At 42.7% G+C, this 20330-nt stretch overlaps 1 protein-coding gene and 1 non-coding gene across 3 annotated transcripts in view; one reads left to right on the top strand and one right to left on the bottom strand.

Annotated features, from left to right (window-relative positions):
• Positions 1 to 3300: 3300 nt before the first annotated feature.
• Trnas-uga (transfer RNA serine (anticodon UGA)) lies at positions 3301 to 3375 on the bottom strand. Its single transcript has one exon. It is a non-coding gene; the product is annotated as a tRNA-Ser (tRNA).
• Positions 3376 to 6008: 2633 nt separating this feature from the next.
• The window catches only part of LOC126335205 (uncharacterized), a 285284-nt gene continuing 270962 nt past the window's right edge, over positions 6009 to 20330 (top strand). The window contains exon 1 of one of the 2 annotated variants that reach the window (XM_049998217.1): positions 6009 to 6248. In XM_049998217.1, the coding sequence (XP_049854174.1) occupies positions 6123 to 6248 (126 nt within the window). In that variant the 5' untranslated portion in view covers positions 6009 to 6122. The remainder of the gene's footprint in view (positions 6249 to 20330) is intronic. The other variant, XM_049998216.1, reaches the window with a different exon arrangement.

Raw genomic sequence — 20330 nt, 5'->3', positions numbered from 1 at the left:
CCATCTGGTGAGCAAGATGTATGAGACAGGCGAAATACCCCTAGACTTCAAGAAGAATATAATAATTCCAATCCCAAAGAAAGCAGGTGTTAACAGATGTGGAAATTACCGAACTATCAGTTTAATAAGTTACAGCTGCAAAATACTAACACCAATTCTTTACAGACGAATGGAAAAACTAGTAGAAGCCGACCTCAGGGAAGATCAGTTTGGATTCTGTAGAAATGTTGGAACACGTGAGGCAATACTGACCCTACGACTTGTCTTAGAAGAAAGATTAAGGAAAGGCAAACCTACGTTTCTAGCATTTGTAGACTGAGAGAAAGCTTTTGACAATGTTGACTGGAATACTCTCTTTCAAATTCTGAAGGTGGCAGGGGTAAAATACAGGGAGTAAAAGGCTATTTACAATTTGTACAGAAACCAGATGGCAGTTATAAGAGTCGAGGGACATGAAAGGGAAGCAGTGGTTGGGAAGGGAGTGAGACAGGGTTGTAGTCTCTCCCCGATGTTATTCAATCTGTATATTGAGCAAGCAGTAAAGGAAACAAAAGAAAAATTTGGAGTAGGTATTAAAATCCATGGAGAAGAAATAAAAACTTTGAGGTTCGCCGATGACATCGTAATTCTATCAGAGACAGCAAAGGACTTGGAAGAGCAGTTGAACGGAATGGATAGTGTCTTGAAAGGAGGATATAAGATGAACATCAACAAAAGCAAAACGAGGATAATGGAATGTAGTCCAATTAAGTCGGGTGATGTTGAGGGTATTAGATTAGGAAATGAGACACTTAAAGTAGTAAAGGAGTTTTGCTATTTGGGGAGCAAAATAACTGATGATGGTCGAAGTAGAGAGGATATAAAATGTAGACTGGCAATGGCAAGGAAAGCGTTTCTGAAAAAGAGAAATTTGTTAACATCGAGTATAGATTTAAGTGTCAGGAAGTCATTTCTGAAAGTATTTGAATGGAGTGTAGCCATGTATGGAAGTGAATCATGGACGATAAATACTTTGGACAAGAAGAGAATTGAAGCTTTCGAAATGTGGTGCTACAGAAGAACGCTGAAGATTAGATGGGTAGATCAGATAACTAATGAGGAAGTATTGAACAGGATTGGGGAGAAGAGATGTTTGTTGCACAACTTGACCAGAAGAAGGGATCGGTTGGTAGGGCATGTTCTGAGGCATCAAGGGATCACCAATTTAGTATTGTAGGGCAGCGTAGAGGGTAAAAATCGTAGAGGGAGACCAAGAGATGACTACACTAAGCAGATTCAGAAGGACGTGGGTTGCAGTGGGTTCTGGGAGATGAAGAAGCTTGCACAGGATAGAGTAGCATGGAGAGCTGCATCGAACCAGTCTCAGGACTGAAGACCGGAACAACGAACAACTAGTTCCTCCTTCGGATCTCCGGGAGGGGAGTGCCAAGGGGAAGGCAAGCACAAGAAGAAGATTGATTAACAAACGAAAGGATAGCCTTCTTCGAGCCGGGTCGCGGAATGTCAAAAGTTCGAGCGTGGCAGGAAAGCTATAAAATCTGAAAAGGGAAGTCCTAAGGCTCAATCTAGATACAGTGGGCATCAGTGAAGTGAAATGGAAAGAAAACAAGGATTCGGGTCAGATGAGTATAGGGTAATACCAACAGCAGCAAAAAATGCTATAATGAGAGTAGGATTCGTTGCGAACAGAGAATGAGTTAACATGAACAGTTCAGTGGTAGGGTTGTTCTTATCAGAACCGACAGCAAACCAACACAGACAACGATTGTTCTGTTAAACATTGACGTCGCAAGCCGAAGATGACGAGATGGAGACAGAATATGAGAATATTGGACGGGTTATTCACTACGTAAAGGGGGATGAAAATCTAATAGTCACGGGGAATTGGGATGCGACTGTAGGGGTAGCAGTAGAAGAAGGGTTACTCGAGAATATAGGCTTTGTACTAGGAATGAGAGAGGAAAAGACTAGTTGAGTTCTCTAATAAATATCAATTAGTAATAGTTTATGCTCAGTTCAAGAGGAGGATGTATACCTGGAATTGGCCGCGTGATACGGGAAGATTTCAGTTAGATTACATCATGGACAGGCAAAGATTCCGATGTCAAATACTGAATTGTAAGGCATACCATGGAGCAGATATAGACTCAGATCACAATTTGGTAGTAATGAAGAGTAGTCTGAAGTTCAAGAGACTATTCAGGAAGAATCAGTGGGCAAACATGTGGGATACGGAGTACTACGAAATGAAGAGATATGCTTGAAATTCTCCGAGCCTATAGATACTGTGATATGGAATAACTGAGCAGGCAGTTCGGTTGAAGAGGAATGGACACCTCTACAAAGAGCAATCACAGATGTCGGTAAGAAAAGCATAGATACAAGGAAGATATCTGCGAAGAAATCATGGATAACACAACGAAACAAGGAAGTACAAAAATGTTCCGGGCGATTCAAGAATGCAGAAATACAAGTCATTTAGGGATGGAATAAACAGGATCTGCAGGAAAGCTGAGGCGAAATGGAAAGTCGAAGCCTTTGGTGAAATTAAAAGCAAGGGTGGTACTATAAATAGTGCAATGGGGTTTCCACTGTCAAATGCTGCGGGGATAGCGAATAGGTGTAAAGATGACGTGATAGAAGAAGAAACAAGGGACAAATATAGGAGAGATAGGGGATCCAGTATTAGAATCAGAATTTAAAAGAGCTCCGGAATACTTTAGATAGAATAAGGCATTACGGTTAGCTAACATGCCATTAGAATTTCTAAAATCATTGGGAGAAGTGACAACAAAACGTCTATTCATGTTGCTGTGTAGACTGTATGAGATTGACGTTATACCATCTGACTTTCGGAAAACATCATCCAACAATTCCGAAGACTTCAATAGCCGATAAGTGTGAGAATTACCACAGAATCAACTTAAAAGTACATAGAATGAGATTTTCACTCTGCAGCGGAGTGTGCGCTGATATGAAACTTCCTGGCAGATTAAAACTGTGTGCCCGACCGAAACTCGAACTCGGGACCTTTGCCTTTCGCGGGCAAGTGCTCTACCAACTGAGCTACCGAAGCACGACTCACGTCCGGTACTCACAGCTTTACTTCTACCAGTATCTGTCTCCTACCTTCCAAACTTTACAGAAGCTTCTGCGAACCTTGCAGAACTAGCACTCCTGAAAGAAAGGATACTGCGGAGACATGGCTTAGCCACAGCCTTGGGGATGTTTCCAGAATGAGATTTTCACTCTGCAGCGGAGTGTGCGCTGATATGAAACTTCCTGGCAGATTAAAACTGTGTGCCCGACCGAGACTCGAACTCGGGACCTTTGCCTTTCACGGGCAAGTGCTCTACCAACTGAGCTACCGAAGCACGACTCACGTCCGTTACTCACAGCTTTACTTCTACCAGTATCCGTCTCCTACCTTCCAAACTTCCCGAGTTCGAGTCTCGGTCGAGCACACAGGCTGTGGCTAAGCCATGTCTCCGCAGTATCCTTTCTTTCAGGAGTGCTAGTTCTGCAAGGTTCGCAGAAGAGCTTCTGTAAAGTTTGGAAGGTACGAGACAGATACTGGTAGAAGTAAAGCTGTGAGTACCGGACGTGAGTCGTGCTTCGGTAGCTCAGTTGGTAGAGCACTTGCCCGCGAAAGGCAAAGGTCCCGAGTTCGAGTCTCGGTCGGGCACACAGTTTTTAGGAGAGGGAAAGACGCCAGAGAGGCAGTTCTGACGTCACAGTTGACAATGACACTTTCATAGGATTTGTCGATCTGGAAAAATCGTTCGATAATGTCAAGTGGCGCAAGATGTTCAAAATTCTGAGAAAAATTTGGGTGAGTTATAAGGAGAGACGGGTAACATACAGAATTAAGAGGAAACAGTAAGAGTGGAAGTCCAAGAACGAAGTGCTCGGATTGAAAGGGTGTAAAACAGAGATTTAGTCTCTTGCCCCTACTGTTCAATCTATAAGTCGAAGAAGCAGTGTCAGATTGCAGGGTGGAATTAACAGTCAAGGTAAAAGCATGTTAACGCTAAGATTCGCTGATGACATTGCTACGCTCAGTTTAAGTGAAGAAGAGTTACTGGGTTTGCTGAATGGAATGAACAGTCTAATGAGTGCAGAATATGGATCGAGAGTAAATCGAAGAATGACGAAAGTAATGAGAAGTTGCAGATATGAGCACAGCGAGAAACTTAACATCAGGATTGGTGATCACGAAGTAGATTAAGTTAAGGACTTCTGCTACCTAGGCAGCAAAATAACCGGTCAACAGGGAGAACATAAAATCCAGGTTACCACTGGCAAAAAGAGCATTCCTGCCGAAAAAAAGCCTGCTGGTATCAAACATGGGCATTAATTTAAGGAAAAAATTTCTGAGAATGTACACTTGGAGCACAGCATTGTATAATAGTGAAACATGGAGAGTGGGAAAACCAGAACAGAATCGAAGCACTTGAGATGTGGTGCTACACAAGAAAATTGGGTGGCCTGATAAAGTAAGGAATGAGGTGGTTCTGCTGAGATCGTCCAGGAAAGGAATACACGGAGAACACTGAAGGGATGAAGGGAAAGGATGATAGGACATGTAGTAAGACATCAGGGAATAACTTACACGGTAGTAGAGGAAGTTTTAGAGAGTAAAACCTAAAAGGAAGACAGTGATAGGAATACGCACAGGAAATAATTAAGGACCTGTGTGGCAAGTACTGCTCTAGATAAAGAGTTTGGCACAGGTGACGATTTCGTTGTGGGCCAGAACCACTCAGAAGACAAATGGCCCGAGGGAAAAAAAAAAGGTATATGGTACCCTTATTGCTCTTAAGAGAACGCTGAATGCGTAGGGCTATGAACACGTCTTACAATATTGTGTACCATTTACATTAAAAGAACGGTTCATAGACGATGATTGTTTCAGCATAAAGCAGCATCTGTGTGGTGATGGTTTGTGGACTGCAACATTCCTGAAATGGACTGATCTCCTGGAGTCCCTATATGAACCCAATGGAACAGCTTTTTGATGTTTGTGAGGTACATTGTTCTCGTGGACGCGGCTGCTGATGTAGATAAAGGAAACGAACCACCACACCCATATCACCAAAGAAATTTATTTCAAACTCCTAGTTTCGTCGAAACACTTTATCTGCAGGTCCACTATAGATAAAAAATGTACTTTTATTCCTTGTCACCACTCAACACATTGTAGAGTATACACTCCTGATGTATAAAGTCCACAGTAACTTGCTGTTCATGAGGTATGATTCGTAATTCAAGTAATTAAAGTACTGATTTCGTTTATGGTGAACCTGAAGATGGCGTAAGTTTTACGCCGAAACTAGTGGTTTGAAACAAATTTCTTTGATGATGCGGCTGTGGTGGTTGGTTTGCTTTACTTTTGTGATGGGTTCGAATGTCGATTTCGTTCCAGATACCAGCGTCCAATGGCCGAGCGGTTCTAGGCGCTATAGTCTGGAACCGCGTGACCGCTACGGTCGCAGGTTCGAATCCTGCCTCGGGCATGGATGTTTGTGATGTCCTTAGGTTAGTTAGGTTTACTTAGTTCTAAGTTCTAGGGGACTGATGACCTCAGCTGTTAAGTCCCATAGTGCTCAGAGCCATTTGAACCATTTTGAACCCAGTGTCCAACATCACTAGCATCTCTGTTTTCGGCTCTTGAGGAAAATACCTCATTGGAAGTGTCACCAACAGAACTTAAGCTTTCAGAAAGGTGAACGGTGGACACGCCCCACATTAATGTCCACTAATAGATGTGCACATATTTTTATTGAGGTAGTGTACGGTGCTGAGGTCAGTACAGTATCCAGAGAAATTCGGACGGTGACTCTCAGTTGTGCCAGTAACGGCGGCAATAATGGCGATACTTTTAATGTGCTGCCGCTGCCGCTGCCGGAGCCGCTGCCGGCGGCTGCCCGCGTTCCTCCAGGTCCGCCCCCCACCACCTCCCGCAGCCCACCTCCCCTTCGCCGCCCCTCCTCCTCCTCCGCCTCCTCAGCCTTGCGAGCGCGCCTTGGCTGCGGACCCAGTAGCGCTCAGGTGTGACTCGAGGAAGGTCTGTGTTTCCGTCGTCCAGATCCCAAGCAGGAGGCCGCCGCGCGATCCTCAAGATGCCCTGCTCAGCCGTCACGCTGTCCATGGCCACCATCACGGCCATCGTGGCCGTCGCCCTGCTGGCCATCGCCTTCTCCACCGACAACTGGCTCTACATCGAAGTGAAGCGCGCCCAGATACAGGTGGGTCCTCTCGCCAGCGCCAGCCAGTGGCCAGCGCTCCGTTGCAGCTCGCTGGCTTCTGGTCCCCCTCTGCCAATGGATCTGCTAAGCGACGGAAAGAAAATAACATGTTCGCGGAAATCTAGATAGCTACCAGGTCTCATCGACTGGAAAGTGGTGGTCTCCAGCTGTGCTCTGCCACAAGTGTAACTCCATTGGCCAGTTGACCAACTGTGAACGTAGTTCTTCAAGATCTCCACTTCATTCCGAGGTTGATCCTCAAATACAGACTTTCTAAAGCGAAGATCGCATAATTTTTTTTTTATTTACAACTGGTTTCGACCAACTTTGCTGTCATCTTCAGGTCTTCAAAAATGTGTATTTAAAAACGTGTTCATTTTGAGTTGAAAACTAACGCCAAGCTATCAAGTTAACGGCTAAAAAGTTGCACATGTGCAAATGTTTGCCATAAATAAAACATTTAAAATCAAAAATCATGTTGTGGACGAGGCCACCTCCATATATGTAGCGCTTTTTTACTTTAGAGACTTCATTTGTGACAAACCTTTGCATAATGTGCCACATTTTAGCCACTAACATCACAACATGTCGTGAGGTTCCAACTAGAAATGAACACATTTTATAACGAAAATTTTTGAAGACCTGAGGATGACAGCAAAGTCTGTCGAAATGGGTGGGCTTTAGAAAGTTTTTATCAACTAAAACAGATAGTTACTTCTCATTTCTAATGAGAAAATTCAATTGATCCTCAGACTACGTTCCGGAATACAGTTTTCATTTCGAGCATAATGTCATTGTGAATGCGGAAGTTACCTAGGGGTACAATACTACAGATACCACCTTCCACTTTCGGCTTGTGTTGACAGGTGTGAATATTACCGAACTATCACTTTAATACGTCTTTACAGAAGAATGAGTAAACGTAGAAGCTGGCATCGGGTAAGATCAGTTTGCATTCTGGAGAATATAGGAACGTGCGAGTTAATGTGCCCTTACGACTTGTCGTAGAGGAGAGGTTAAGGAAATGCAAACTTACTTTTATAGCTTTTACAAATTTGGAGAATGCTTTTGACAGTGTTGACTAGAATATGCTCTTCGAAATTCTGAAGGTAGCAGGGATAAAATACAGGGCACAAAAGACTATTTATGGCTTTTACAGAAACCGGACGGCAGCTATATTATTCTAGGGGCATGAAAGGACAGCTGTGGGTGACAAGGGACTGAGACTATTCGCAACGTTATTCAGTCTGTACTTTGAGCAAGCAATAAAGAGAACCAAAGAAAAACTTGGAGAACAGACATATAAGGTCTTGGAAGAGCAGGCTAACAGAATGGACAGTGTCTTGAAAGGAGGAAATAGAATGAACATCAATAAAAGGAAAACAGGCGTAATGGATTGTAGTCATATTAAATCAGGCGATGCTGAAGGAATTAGATTTGGAAACGAGTCGCTAAAAGTAGTAGATGGGTCTTGTTATTTGGGCAGCAGAATAACTGAGGAGGGCCGAAGTAGAGTGGATATGAAATATAGACTGGCAAAGGCAAGAAAAGAGTTTCAGAAGAAGAGAAATTTCTCAACATCGAATGTAGATTTAAGTGTTAGGAAGTCGTTTCTGAAAGAAGTTGTATAGAGTATAGCCATGTATGGAAGTGAAATAGACGATAAACAATTTGGAAAAGAAAGGAATAGTGGCTTTTGAAACTTGGTGCTACAGAAGAGGGCGTAAGGTTAGATGAGTAGATCATTTAATTAATAAGGAGGCACTGAGCTGGGGAGAAGAGGAGTTTGTAGCACAACTTGACTAGAAGAGAGCGGTTGGTAGGACACGTTGTGAGGCATCAAAGAGATCACCAATTTAGTATTGGAGGGAAGTGTGGAGAGTAGAAATCGTAGATAGAGACCAAGAGATGAATACACTAAGCAGTTTCAGAAGGATATAGGTTGCAATAGTTATTCGGAGATGAAGAGGCTTATACAGGATAGAGTAGCACGGAGAGCTGCGTTAAACCAGCAATAACAACCCCACATGTGTTTGCAGATCTATTGCAGGACTAGTAAGAGATTATCTAAAAAAAAAAATTCTCACCACTCAAAAATGCCACAACACGACTCTGCCATCGTCACATTAAAAAGCCGAGAGAAATCATTCGGCTATAACGAATGCTCTAAAAAACGGAAGAAAATAATAAATAAAATACATAATAAACATAAGAACGCACTGTTGATGGCACTGATGTACAGACACCTATTTGAGCAAGTAATCTGAGGTGAATATATGTTTTCCCAACAACAAAAAGGAGAAAAGAAAGGTGGAACCCAGTTGTACAAGCCACTTAACAAAACCACTCTCAGGTCATAGGAGCAAGGTGTGACCATATAATCTCCTAATAAAGCACAGATGATCGCGTCTGAATTTAATCATTAATTAAACGGCTAATTTCGAGAACGTTAGGTCGTAGGAACAAGGCGTGGGCATGTAATTTCTTCATAAAGCACAGATTATCAAGTGTGGACTTAGTAATTAATACTGCAGCTAGTTCCGAGCGTGGTCCTAAGACTGTTATACAGGGTATCCCAGAGGAATGGCCAGTTTTCAGGGATATGACAGGAATGATTATTCGAAGCAAAAAGGAAGTCTTACAAACATGGGCTCTAAAATGTATACCTTAAGAGCTATGAGCATTTCTTCATCTTCGATACCGTGAAACAAATCCCTTCTATTGCAAATTCTTTGGTTTCCATATTTAAGGAGGAGTCAGTATGGGCCAAAACAAGCCTTAAAAGCTATGACACTTGTTCAGTAGAAGAGTTGGTAGCGAAGGTGTACAAGTGCTTGTTACTCTTAAGGTATGCACTTAGAGCCCATGCTTACTTGACATGTTTTTCTTCTTTTGGTCCATACTATAAAAATATGGAAAGCAAAGAACTTGCAGGAGAAGAGATTTGTTTCACAGTATAGAAGAAGTGCTCATAGCCCTAAGGTACCTGTATGCATTTTAGAGCCCACATTTACCAAACATTTTTGCTCCGAATTGTCGTTCCTGTCACATCCCTAGATATTGACCATTCCCCTTGTGAAATCCTGTATGTGTTACAATTTTCACAGCCAGTCAGATTTTTAGTTAAAGCCGTCATCAACCTTAACATTGGTCTGAACATCACAGTGCATTACTACGTATTGTCCTGTTGGACGTTCCTTTCTCTAAGCTTTGAACTAACTTTGCCAGGCCGTTGTATGTGGATCTGCAAGTTTAATGTGGACTTCAAACCACGGTACAACTTTGCACATTCCTCATATACAAACCACTGCCAGAGATGACACAAACAATAAATGGCAAAAAACGGCGTGGAACTGATATTCAACTCTGCAACTACGGATTTGTACCGTGACACCCACCTAGCGCCTGAACCACATTAATGCGTTAGCAAGTGTCAGGTTAGGTTAGATTATTCTTTGCATTCCAAGTACCGCGAAATCATCCACTAATTTTAATGCAGTTAAGTAGAAATGTTCGCAGTAAGATTATAGGACTGGCTACAGCCTGTTTTTGGCAAAAAAATTCTTAAGTTTCCTTGCCAATATGATTTTCGACACACATGTGTCATCAAGAGTGGAAACAGCCGGGGCAAGTTACCCAAACAAAATGAATCGTTGCTATGCAAGCTAAGAAACTTGTCATTAAGATATTATCTGAGAAAGTAAGGGTCCTTGGATAATAGCATAGATGTACCGCATTGTGTCTGTGAAACAGTATCCTGAAATAATACAACTTTGCAGCTAATAGCAATACCAACTTTGCCTCGCTTTTAAGCAAATGCGAGACTAATCTTCTTATCACTTCTCAGATTTAAGTAATTACGTTTGATCACTTTTATCGACGATTTAACCGTATTAATTCCATTTTATCCACTGCCGCACGGTCTGTCAATTTTTATCAGCCGCAGCCTTGTACCATTTGTTTAAATGGAAGTTCCGCCATTCTGCTTTGTAGCCTCTATACAGTCATATGGATGAATTTTCATTTAAACAGTATTATATGACTGTAGCTCCGAACTATGGAGAGATTGTCTTGTACTGCTCGATGTTCCAAATGTATATGGATCCCGGTGTTTCCTTACATCCTATCGGACCAGGCTCGTAATTGCTGCAGCTTTCTCTCTGAGTCGCCCGATGATTTTCACGTGAAAACACACGGAGTTACTACTATCGCTTGAAGTCCAAAATTTCCTTTGACTCACACAGCTTTTTTCTGATAACTAGAAAGTCTGCAGCGTGTGGTCTAGGGGCGTTGCTGCCTCTGGATCACGGGCTCCCGGGTTCGATTCCCGACCGAGTTGGGGATATTCTCTGCCCAGGGACTGAGTGTTTGTGTTGTCCTCATCAGTTCATCATCATCATTTGTGAGAGTGACTAGATTGGATTGTGAAAAGAAAATGGACTGTGTAAAAACTGGGACTTTGTACGGCCGCTGATGACCGCGCAGTTGAGCACCCGACAAACCAAACACCATCATCATCTGATGTGTTCAAATGTGTGTGAAATCTTTTGGGACTGAACTGATAATGTCATCAGTCCCTAAGCTTACACACTACTCAACCTAAATTATCCTAAGGATAAACACACACACACACACCTATGCTCGAGGGAGGACTCTAACCTCCGCCGGGACCAGCAGCACAGCATCATCTGAGAACTAGAAACAAGGAACTGAAACATTTTGCTCTAGACAGGAGCATGTGTAGAAGCTGTTGCTCAGTTTCAATAGAAAATGCACTTCATAAATAAATACCTAGTAGAGCAGTATGTGATGAGAGGCACACTCAATGGTATACGGTTACTGTAAAGAAATTAAAGAAACAGAAACTACAGTATTGCATAACAGGTGTAAAACATAGAATAGGACTATAGATGGTGAGATGCTAAATGTAACGTGCTAGGCTGTTAAGGGGTCAATGTGTTAAGCCTTCAATGACTGTTGCAGCAGAATACTGTCAAAACTTCTTTCACAAAGTCCAACGAAATTCCGTTCGTGTGTAAGGCTGTTAGTGGCACAACAGTTAGTGTCCAGTCACTCATGGACAAAACAGGAAATAAAATTGAGAGTAACGAAGTAAAAGTAGAAATACTGAATTCTGTTTCCAAATGTTCCTTTATATTGGAAAAATCCAAAAGTATTCCTCAAATTTATTTCTCGCACCACTTCAAAGATAAGTGATGTTTGGAAACAGCTGAAATCACTACAACAGCATACAGCTCCGGGGCGTGGAAATATTGGATATGACATTCATTGTGAAAATTCACATCTACTGTTGAGACTTAAATTTATGGATTTATGCATTAAGTTCGACTGAAAATTTTAAAACATTTATGGAATGAAGCAGAAGACTTAATTACAAAAAAAATTCAAAAATTTACAATATAAAGTAGCTAGCTAGTTTAAAACATTTTTAAAAGGTGCCCCCCCTCTCTCCCTGGTATTGTGAGGGCTGAGCATCCCAGTCAGTTCATTTCCGCTTTGGGCGATTATACATTCGGAAACTACTGCAATGAAATCAGCGAACAGTATCATGCTGATTTTTCTGTTCGTTGTAAACAAACAACTGGGGCATCGAGAATATTACTTCCATCGCCTCTTCCATACACAATATAGAATACTCTACTGCGCGGGGAAGCCGTGCGGTCTTAGGCGTCTTGTCGCGGTTCGTGCGGCTCACCCCGTCGGAGGTTCGAATCCTCCCTCAGGCATAGGTGTGCGTGATTTCCTTAGCGTAAGTTAGTTTAAATTAGATTAAGTAGTGTGTAAGCCTAGGGACCGATGACCTCAGCAGTTTGGTCCCACAGCCCTAACCACAAATTTTCAAAAATTTGTAGAATCACTAGAAACCATATTGCATTTAAAACTGAAGTCAAAGTTTAATCTGTTATGTTGAGTAAAGTTTCGTCTTGACAGCTGACTAATCATGTGGTTGCCGTGAAAACTTTGTTGTTTTCATTCTTTTACTAACAGGTTTGTTAGCTGTGGTTTCGTACGTTGCGATACCACACCACTCCACTTTTCGAACGGGTTTACACAGGGCAGCAGCACCTTCAAGTATTCCGTGAAACACCTTCCGCCATGTGACGTACTTTACCTGGTACTCAACGGATCAGAATTTCGTCAGTTGTTTGTGTAGTCCGTGTTGCATGGAGCTCAAGTGTGCTTAACGGAGCAATTGGTCACTGATGCAAAAAACTGTGGTGTACGTCTCTTAAATAGGTGTTGCGTCCCCTTGCAGCTCTGTGCTTTCAGGTGGTTTGGAATCCACAAGTAGAGCAGCATCACTTTAATGTTTTGACTACCTAGAAGGTAGATATCGCTATCTGCCAGCAGCCATTAGCACACCTACGTGACATATCGTCCCGTCTCATTGGAAGTCCCAGGCAACGTGCGCCAAGGCTGCCAATTCAAATGGAGCATTGCACGCGATGAAAACTAGTCACACAAAGCACTGTTAAGCAATGTCTGTTGAATCTGCGTAATATATTTGCGCGCGACAGATCGAGCAAATATGATGGATATAACTAACAATCAATGTTCCGCAGAGGAAATATAATCTGTTCGGAATGTTAACTTTTCTTTTCTCACCCCGTAATTTCTTAGATAATAAAAGAGAAACAGATGTGATCAAAGCAATTTCAGGGGCTTTGGTGTCACACTTCAAGACAACATAGTACCTAGCAGCAAGACTCTGAATCATTAAGTTGAGTCTGACGTGACCCGCTTTTTCTTACTTTGCGTTTGTGACTTTTCCGTTTAACGTCACTTCTGCAATCTTCAAAGAGAAGCAGTACTGTAGGTATCACACTTTCCGCATACAGCACAGTATTTATTGCCTATTCATTTGTGTTCTGTGCAGGTAGTGTATATTGGCAGCTTTCTGAAAAAAAAGCGATAGAAATATATTCACACCATTGTGTTATAAGAGTTTCTGTTCCCACAAAAGCTAATAGATCTAGTACAGATATGTTTAGAGTAAACCTACTGCAGTGTAAAGATCAGCGCAGGAATGTCAGAGCGTTTTGGAGTTAGAACTGGTCTGAGACAAGGAGACGCATTATCTACAATACTTTTTGATTTAATTTTATATATAAAAAATAGACAACATCAAAAATTATACGCACCTGGAATAAGACTGGGTTACAACACAATATATCAGCTTGCATATGCGGACAGTGTTGTTATAATAACTGGTAGCAAAGAGAACTTGCATCTCATGACAAGTTCTTACAGAAATATCGCAAGGAAAGCAGGATTACAAGTTAATAAGGAGAAAACTGAGTACATGGTCGTGGGCAAGGCACCCGTTGAACGGACCTCATTTACAGTTGACGAAGTTAAAAAATGGCTCTGAGCGCTATGGGACTTAACGTCTGAGGTCATCAGGCCCCTATAACTTAGAACTACTTAAACCTAACTAACCTAAGGACATCACATACATCCATGCCCGAGGCAGGATTCGAACATGCGACCGTAGCGGTCACGCGGTTCCAGACTGTAGCGCCTAGAACCGCTCGGCCACTCCGGCCGGCAGTTGATGAAGTCACTTTTAAAAGAACAGGCATATTTCAGTATATGGAAAAGTCTTACTGCAAGCAGAATAGAATGGAAATTGAGATTAAGGCAAGAATCACAGCGCAAAGTAGAGCACATTTTGGATTACGGAACGTGCTCTGTAGTAGAGCAGTTCTGAGAAGTTTTAAAACCAGACTATAGCAAAGTGTAACTCCGCCGTTAGCTCTATACGGGTCTGAAAAATTCACACTAGGAGAAACCGATGGAGATGAACAACAACAGTTAGTTTTCGAAAGAAGAACATTAAGGAAAATATCTGCTTCAGTCTGGAACCGCTACGGTCGCAGTTTCGAACCATGCCTCGGGCATGGATGTGTATGTGATGTCCTTAGTTTGGTTAGGTTTAAGTAGTTCTGAGTTCTAAAGGACTGGTGACCTCAGATATTAAGTGCCATAGTGCTCAGAGCCATTTGAATCATTTGATATTGGAAAACCAGGAACCAGCAGAATTATACTCAAAAGCTGTAATTAACCAAAAGATGCAGACAAGAACATTAATGTGAGCAAAACATCTAATTAGCATGGGACGCCGGCCGCGGTGGTCTCACAGTTCTAGGCGCTCAGTCCGGAACCGTGCGACTGCTACGGTCACAGGTTCGTATCCTGCCTCGGGCATGGATGTGTGTGATGTCCTTAGGTTAGTTAGGTTCAAGTAGTTCTAAGTTCTAGGGGACTAATGACCACAGCAGTTGAGTCCCATAGTGCTCAGAGCCATTCATTAGTATGGGACGGGAAAGAGTACCGCGAGTAGTACTCTCAGGCTCCGCCGAGGGGAAATGGGGCAGAGGAAGGCCATGCACGAGATAGAATGATGATATCAACGAGGATTCGGAGGCTGAGAGTGGAGCACGAGAGCCGCCACAGAGACGGCTGGTGTCGGAGTGTTGTTGTTGTTGTTGTGGTTGTTGTCTTCAGTCCAGAGACTGGTTTGATGCAGCTCTCCACAGGGAACGCATATCGGCACCCAGGCCACGACGTAGAAGACGATGACATTCGCCAAGTCAGCAATACGCGCAACTTACAGAGAAAACAAATGGACACGAACACTTTGCTGAAAGCGAAACCGGTGAAAGCCACAGTACTGTTTCTCTTTAAGATTTACAAAACTGAGGTGAAGTGGAAAAAAAGCAGCATGGAAAAATGCAGATTAATAAAAAAAGTGAATGCGCAACCACTTTTTTCCGATTTCAACCTACGCCGACAACGAAGAAAAATCGTACAGCGCTTCGGGAACATGTACAAGAGGCAAAAAGACTGTAAGTTAACTGTGTGACAATTTCATAAAGAAAATATCATTTTCAATCTATATCAAAATGTGGAGATATATTATACGTATGGTACATATTTTCAAAATGAGCACAGAAGGTGCTTTATAAAGTACATAAAAGCGAAACGTGCCTGGTGAAAAATACTCATCAACTGCAGTAAACTTAAGACGGAAAAACCAATAAAATTGATTATAATAGTTGCAGTGGAAGATGATCATTCAAAAATTAAATTTTTAGGACTCAACACTTTCTCAAACTCCCCGAATCTGCTGTGTAAAATGGCAGTTTACGATCGTGCCCTCCCATGGATACACTTCTGCGGGCACCCATGCCTCGGTATGTCTAAATAATTCTCTTATATTAAGTGTGAAGCCAAATAGAGTGGAAGGTACGTGATTTGGGAACCATTGTGCAGCGAGCCGCAGGTAGAGGTCACAGAATGCTTTGTACTGACGGCACGTTAGGCTGCGGTGATAAGGCCGGGAGGCACGGGACTGCTTTCAGAGAGGTTTGTCTCCACTGCTACATCCCTGAGGCCACGCGTCTCTCTGGCTGCATTACTGAGACGTCACGTACAACTTTGTGCAAACGTAGCAGAACGCTTTCACTCTCAGTACAATGGCCCGTGTTGTATAATGCTTTTTGACGAAAAGAGGAAAAATATGTATGAACAAATGCGGCAGCCAAAGGGAATACAGACATCTTATGAAGAGATGGCAAGGCTGTACAGTTAGGGGAAAGGTAGATGCCGCCTGTACAAGAATTAAAGAGACCTTTGGATGAAAGAAGGCCAGCTGTATACGAGGGTAACCCCAAAAGTAAGGTCTCCTATTTTTTTATAAGTACAAGACCTGTTTATTACTACAGTGGCTTAAATCAGTTTACAGCTTGAACATTTAGCTAGTTTTAGACATAATCACCACTTCTGTTGATGCATTTTTGCAGACGCTGTGGCAGTTTTTGTGACAGTGTCCTGAAAGGTGGATTTAAGATGAACATCAACAAAAGCAAAACGAGGATAATGGAATAAAGTCGAATTAAGTCGGGTGATGCTAAGGGAATTAGATTAGGAAATGATACACTTAAAGTAGTAAAGGAGTTTTGCTATTTGGGGAACAAAATAACTGATGATGGTCGAAGTAGAGAGGATATAAAATGTAGACTGGCAATGGCAAGGAAAGCGTTTCTGAAGAAGAGAAATTTGTTAACACCGAGTATAGATTTGTCAGGAAGTCATTTCTGAAAGTATTTGTATGGAGTGTAGCCATGTATGGAAGTGAAACATGGACGATAAATAGTTTGGACAAGAAGAGAATAGAACCTTTCTAAATGTGGTGCTACAGAAGAACGCTGAAGATTAGATGGGTAGATCACATAACTAATGAGGAAGTATTGAATAGGATTGGGGAGAAGAGAAGTTTGTGGCACAACTTGACAAAAAAAAAGGGATCGGTTGGTAGGACATATTCTGACGTATCAAGGGATCACAAATTTAGCATTGGAGGGCAGCGTGGAGGGTAAAAATCGTAGAGGGAGACCAAGAGATGAATACACTAAGCAGATTCAGAACGATGTAGGTTGCAATAAGTACTGGGAGATGAAGAAGCTTGCACAGGATAGGGTAGCATGGAGAGCTGCATCAAACCAGTCTCAGGACTCAAGTCCACAACAACAACATGTCATACCAGCTCGCCGCCATGCTGTTCAGAAAGTTATGAACCTCTCCTTTCACCTCGTCGTCGGAGCTGAATCGCTTTCCGGCCAAATGTTCTTTTAACCTAGGGAACAGGTGATAGTCACTGTTCGCCTAGTGGGTGGGTGACTATGCTCAACTAAAACTGTTGCAGGAGAGCAACGGTTTGCCGAGCGATGTGAGGGCGAGCGTTGTCATGGAGAATGTGTACGCCCTTGCTTAAGATTCCTCTTCTCCGGTTCTGAATTGCCCATTTGAGATTTTTCAGTACCACAGTACCTGTCAGCGTTAATTGTGGTCCCAGTGGACGTAAAGTCGACCAACAATACCCCTTTCCGATCCCAAAAAGCGGTTATCATGACGTTACCGGCAGACTGTGTTTGTTTGAATTTCCGCGGCTTTGGCGAAGAAGGATGTCGCCACTGGCGTGATTGCTGCTTGGTACCAGGTGTAAAGTGGTATGCCCAGGTTTCGTCACTAGTGACAATTGAATACAGAAAGTTGTCTTGTTCGGCTGCAAGGCGGTGAAGAAATGCGCGAGAAGCATCAACTCGTTGCCGCATGTGGTCCTCAGTGAGCATGAGTGGCACCCATCTTGCGCACACATTCTAGTAGTTCAATGTTTCCGTTAAAATTCTGTGAGTGGTGCTTCGGGAAACCTCAAGAACCAACGTGCAGAGATCATCCAGTGTGATCCACCGATCTTCACACATTCTTTGCTCAACCTTCAACACTGTCTCCTCAGAAATTGACGGTCTCCCGCTCCTTTGTTCGTCGTGAATTTCGGTCCGACTAGCTGCAAACTCTCTACACGAATATTTTTGACATCTGTGCACGACACACCATACACTTCCGTCAATTGGTGATGGATTTCAATCGGCACAGTGCCCTTTGCATTCAAAAACCGAATAACTGCGCGCAATTCGCACTTGGCGATAATATCCAACAGGAGCTCCATTCTCAACGGCTGCCAAGCCAAGACTGAGCGCCTCAGCGCAGCATGCGCATGTTTACACACAGCGCGTGAAGCTTTCTTCATAACAGTATGACCAACTGCCACACAAACAGAGTGCTGTACTTATAAAAAAATAGGAGATCTTACTTTTGGGATTACCGTCGTACATTTTCAAGAGCTCAATTGGCCAGGCCAGTACTAAGTAAATAAGAAAAATCTGAAAAGTGGATGAAATATGCTGAGTGTCTTTATAAGGGACAGCAAAATGTGGTACAATATTGTAGAAATAGAAGAGGAAATAGATGAAGACAAGGTGGGAGATGTGATGCAGCTAGAAGAATTTGACAGGAACATGGAAAAATGGAAACAAGACTTGTGGAGTAAACGAGATCTCGTCAGAACTACTGACATCCTTGGGAGAGCCAGTCATGAGGGAACTATTCCACCTGCTGCGCAAGATATAGGACACAGGCGAACTACCCTCAGACGTCAGGAAGAACGTATTAAATCCAGTTGCAAAGAAGGAAGATAGTGATAGGTGTGAATATTACCAAATCATCAGTTTAGTGCCGGCCGGGATGACCGAGCGGTTCTAGGCGTTAGAGTCTGGAACTGCGCGACCGCTACAATCGCAGGTTGGAATCCTGCATCGGCCATGCATTTGTGTGATGTCCTTAGGTTAGTTAGGTTTAAAAGTTCTAGGGGACTGATGACCTTAGAAGTTAAGTCCCATAGTGCTTAGAGCCATCAGTATAGTAAGACAGGAGTGCAAAATATTGACACAAATTATTTACAGAACAATGGAGAAACTGGTAGAGGTCGAGCTCCGGGAAGATCAGTCTAGGTTCCGGAGGAATGTAGCGAAGTTCGAGACAATATTGGCCCTACGACGAATCCTATATGATAGGTTGGTGAAAGGCAATCTACGGTTACAATATTTGTAGGTTTAGACAAAACTTCAATGTTGAATGTCTACCACTCTTTGAAATTCAGAAGGTAGCACCGATAATATACAAGGAACGAAAGGTTATGTACAACGTGTACAGAAACGAGACTGCAGTTATACGAGTCGAAAGACGTGAAAGCGAAACAGCGATTCAGAAGCAAGTGAGAAAGGGGTGTTTGCTATCCCCGATGACATTCAATTTGTGGAGTGAGCAATCCGTGAAGGAAACGATGGAGAAATTTGGAAAGGTAATTAAAGTTTAGAGGGAAGAAATAAAAACAATAATGTCTGCTGATGACATTGTAAATCGGTCAGAGACAGGAAAGGACTTGGCAGAAAATCCTAAGAAATTTTGGTCTTATGTCAAAACGGCAGGTGGATCAAAACAAAATGTCCAGACACTCTGTGACCAAAATGGTACTGAAACAGTGGATGACAGACTAAAGGCTGAAATACTAAATGTATTTTTCCAAAGCTGTTTCACAGAGGAAGACTGCACTGTAGTTCCTTCTCTAGATTGTCGCACAGATGACAAAATGGTAGATATCGAAATAGACGACAGAGGGATAGAGAAACAATTAAAATCGCTCAAAAGAGGAAAGGCCGCTGGACCTGACGGGATACCAGATCCATTTGACACAGAGTACGCGAAGGAAATTGATCCCCTTGTTGCAGCGGTGTACCGTAGGTCTCTAGAAAAGCGTAGCGTTCCAAAGGATTGGAAGAGGGCACAGGTCATCCCCGTTTTCAAGAAGGGACGTCGAACAGATGTGCAGAACCATAGACCTATATCTCTAACGTCTACCAGTTGTAGAATTTTGGAACACGTATTATGTTCGAGTATAATGACTTTTCTGGAGACTAGAAATCTACTCTGTAGGAATCAGCATGGGTTTCGAAAAAGACGATCGTGTGAAACCCAGCTCGCGCTATTCGACCACGAGACTCAGAGGGCCATAGACACGGGTCCCAGGTAGATGCCGTGTTTCTTGACTTCCGCAAGGCGTTCTATACAGTTCCCCACAATCGTTTAATGAACAAAGTAAGAGCATATGGACTATCAGACCAGTTGTGTGATTGGATTGAGAAGTTCCTAGATAACAGAACGCAGCATGTCATTCTCAATGGAGAGAAGTCTTCCGAAGTAAGAGTGATTTCAGGTGTGCGCAGGGGAGTGTCATAGGACCGTTGCTATTCACAATATACATAAATGACCTAGTGGATGACATCGGAAGTTCATTGAGGCTTTTTGCAGATGATGCTGTGGTGTATCGAGAGGTTGTAACAATGGAAAATTGTACTGAAATGCAGGAGGATCTGCAGCGAATTGACGCATGGTGCAGGGAATGGCAATTGAATCTCAATGTAGACAAGTGTAATGTGCTGCGAATACATAGAAAGAAAGATCCTTTATCATTCAGCTACAATACAGCAGGTCAGCAGCTGGAAGTAGCAAATTCCATAAATTATCTGGGAGTACGCATTAGGAGTGATTTAAAATGGAATGGTCATATAAAGCTGATCGTCGGTTAAGCAGATGCCACACTGAGATTTATTGGGAGAATCCTAAGGAAATGCAATCCGAAAACAAGGGACGTAGGTTACA

Source organism: Schistocerca gregaria, chromosome 2 (assembly GCF_023897955.1).
Source record: "Schistocerca gregaria isolate iqSchGreg1 chromosome 2, iqSchGreg1.2, whole genome shotgun sequence".
NCBI lineage: Eukaryota > Metazoa > Arthropoda > Insecta > Orthoptera > Acrididae > Schistocerca > Schistocerca gregaria.
Note: the sequence above shows the minus strand (reverse complement) of the source record. Positions and strands in the feature narration are given on the sequence as shown.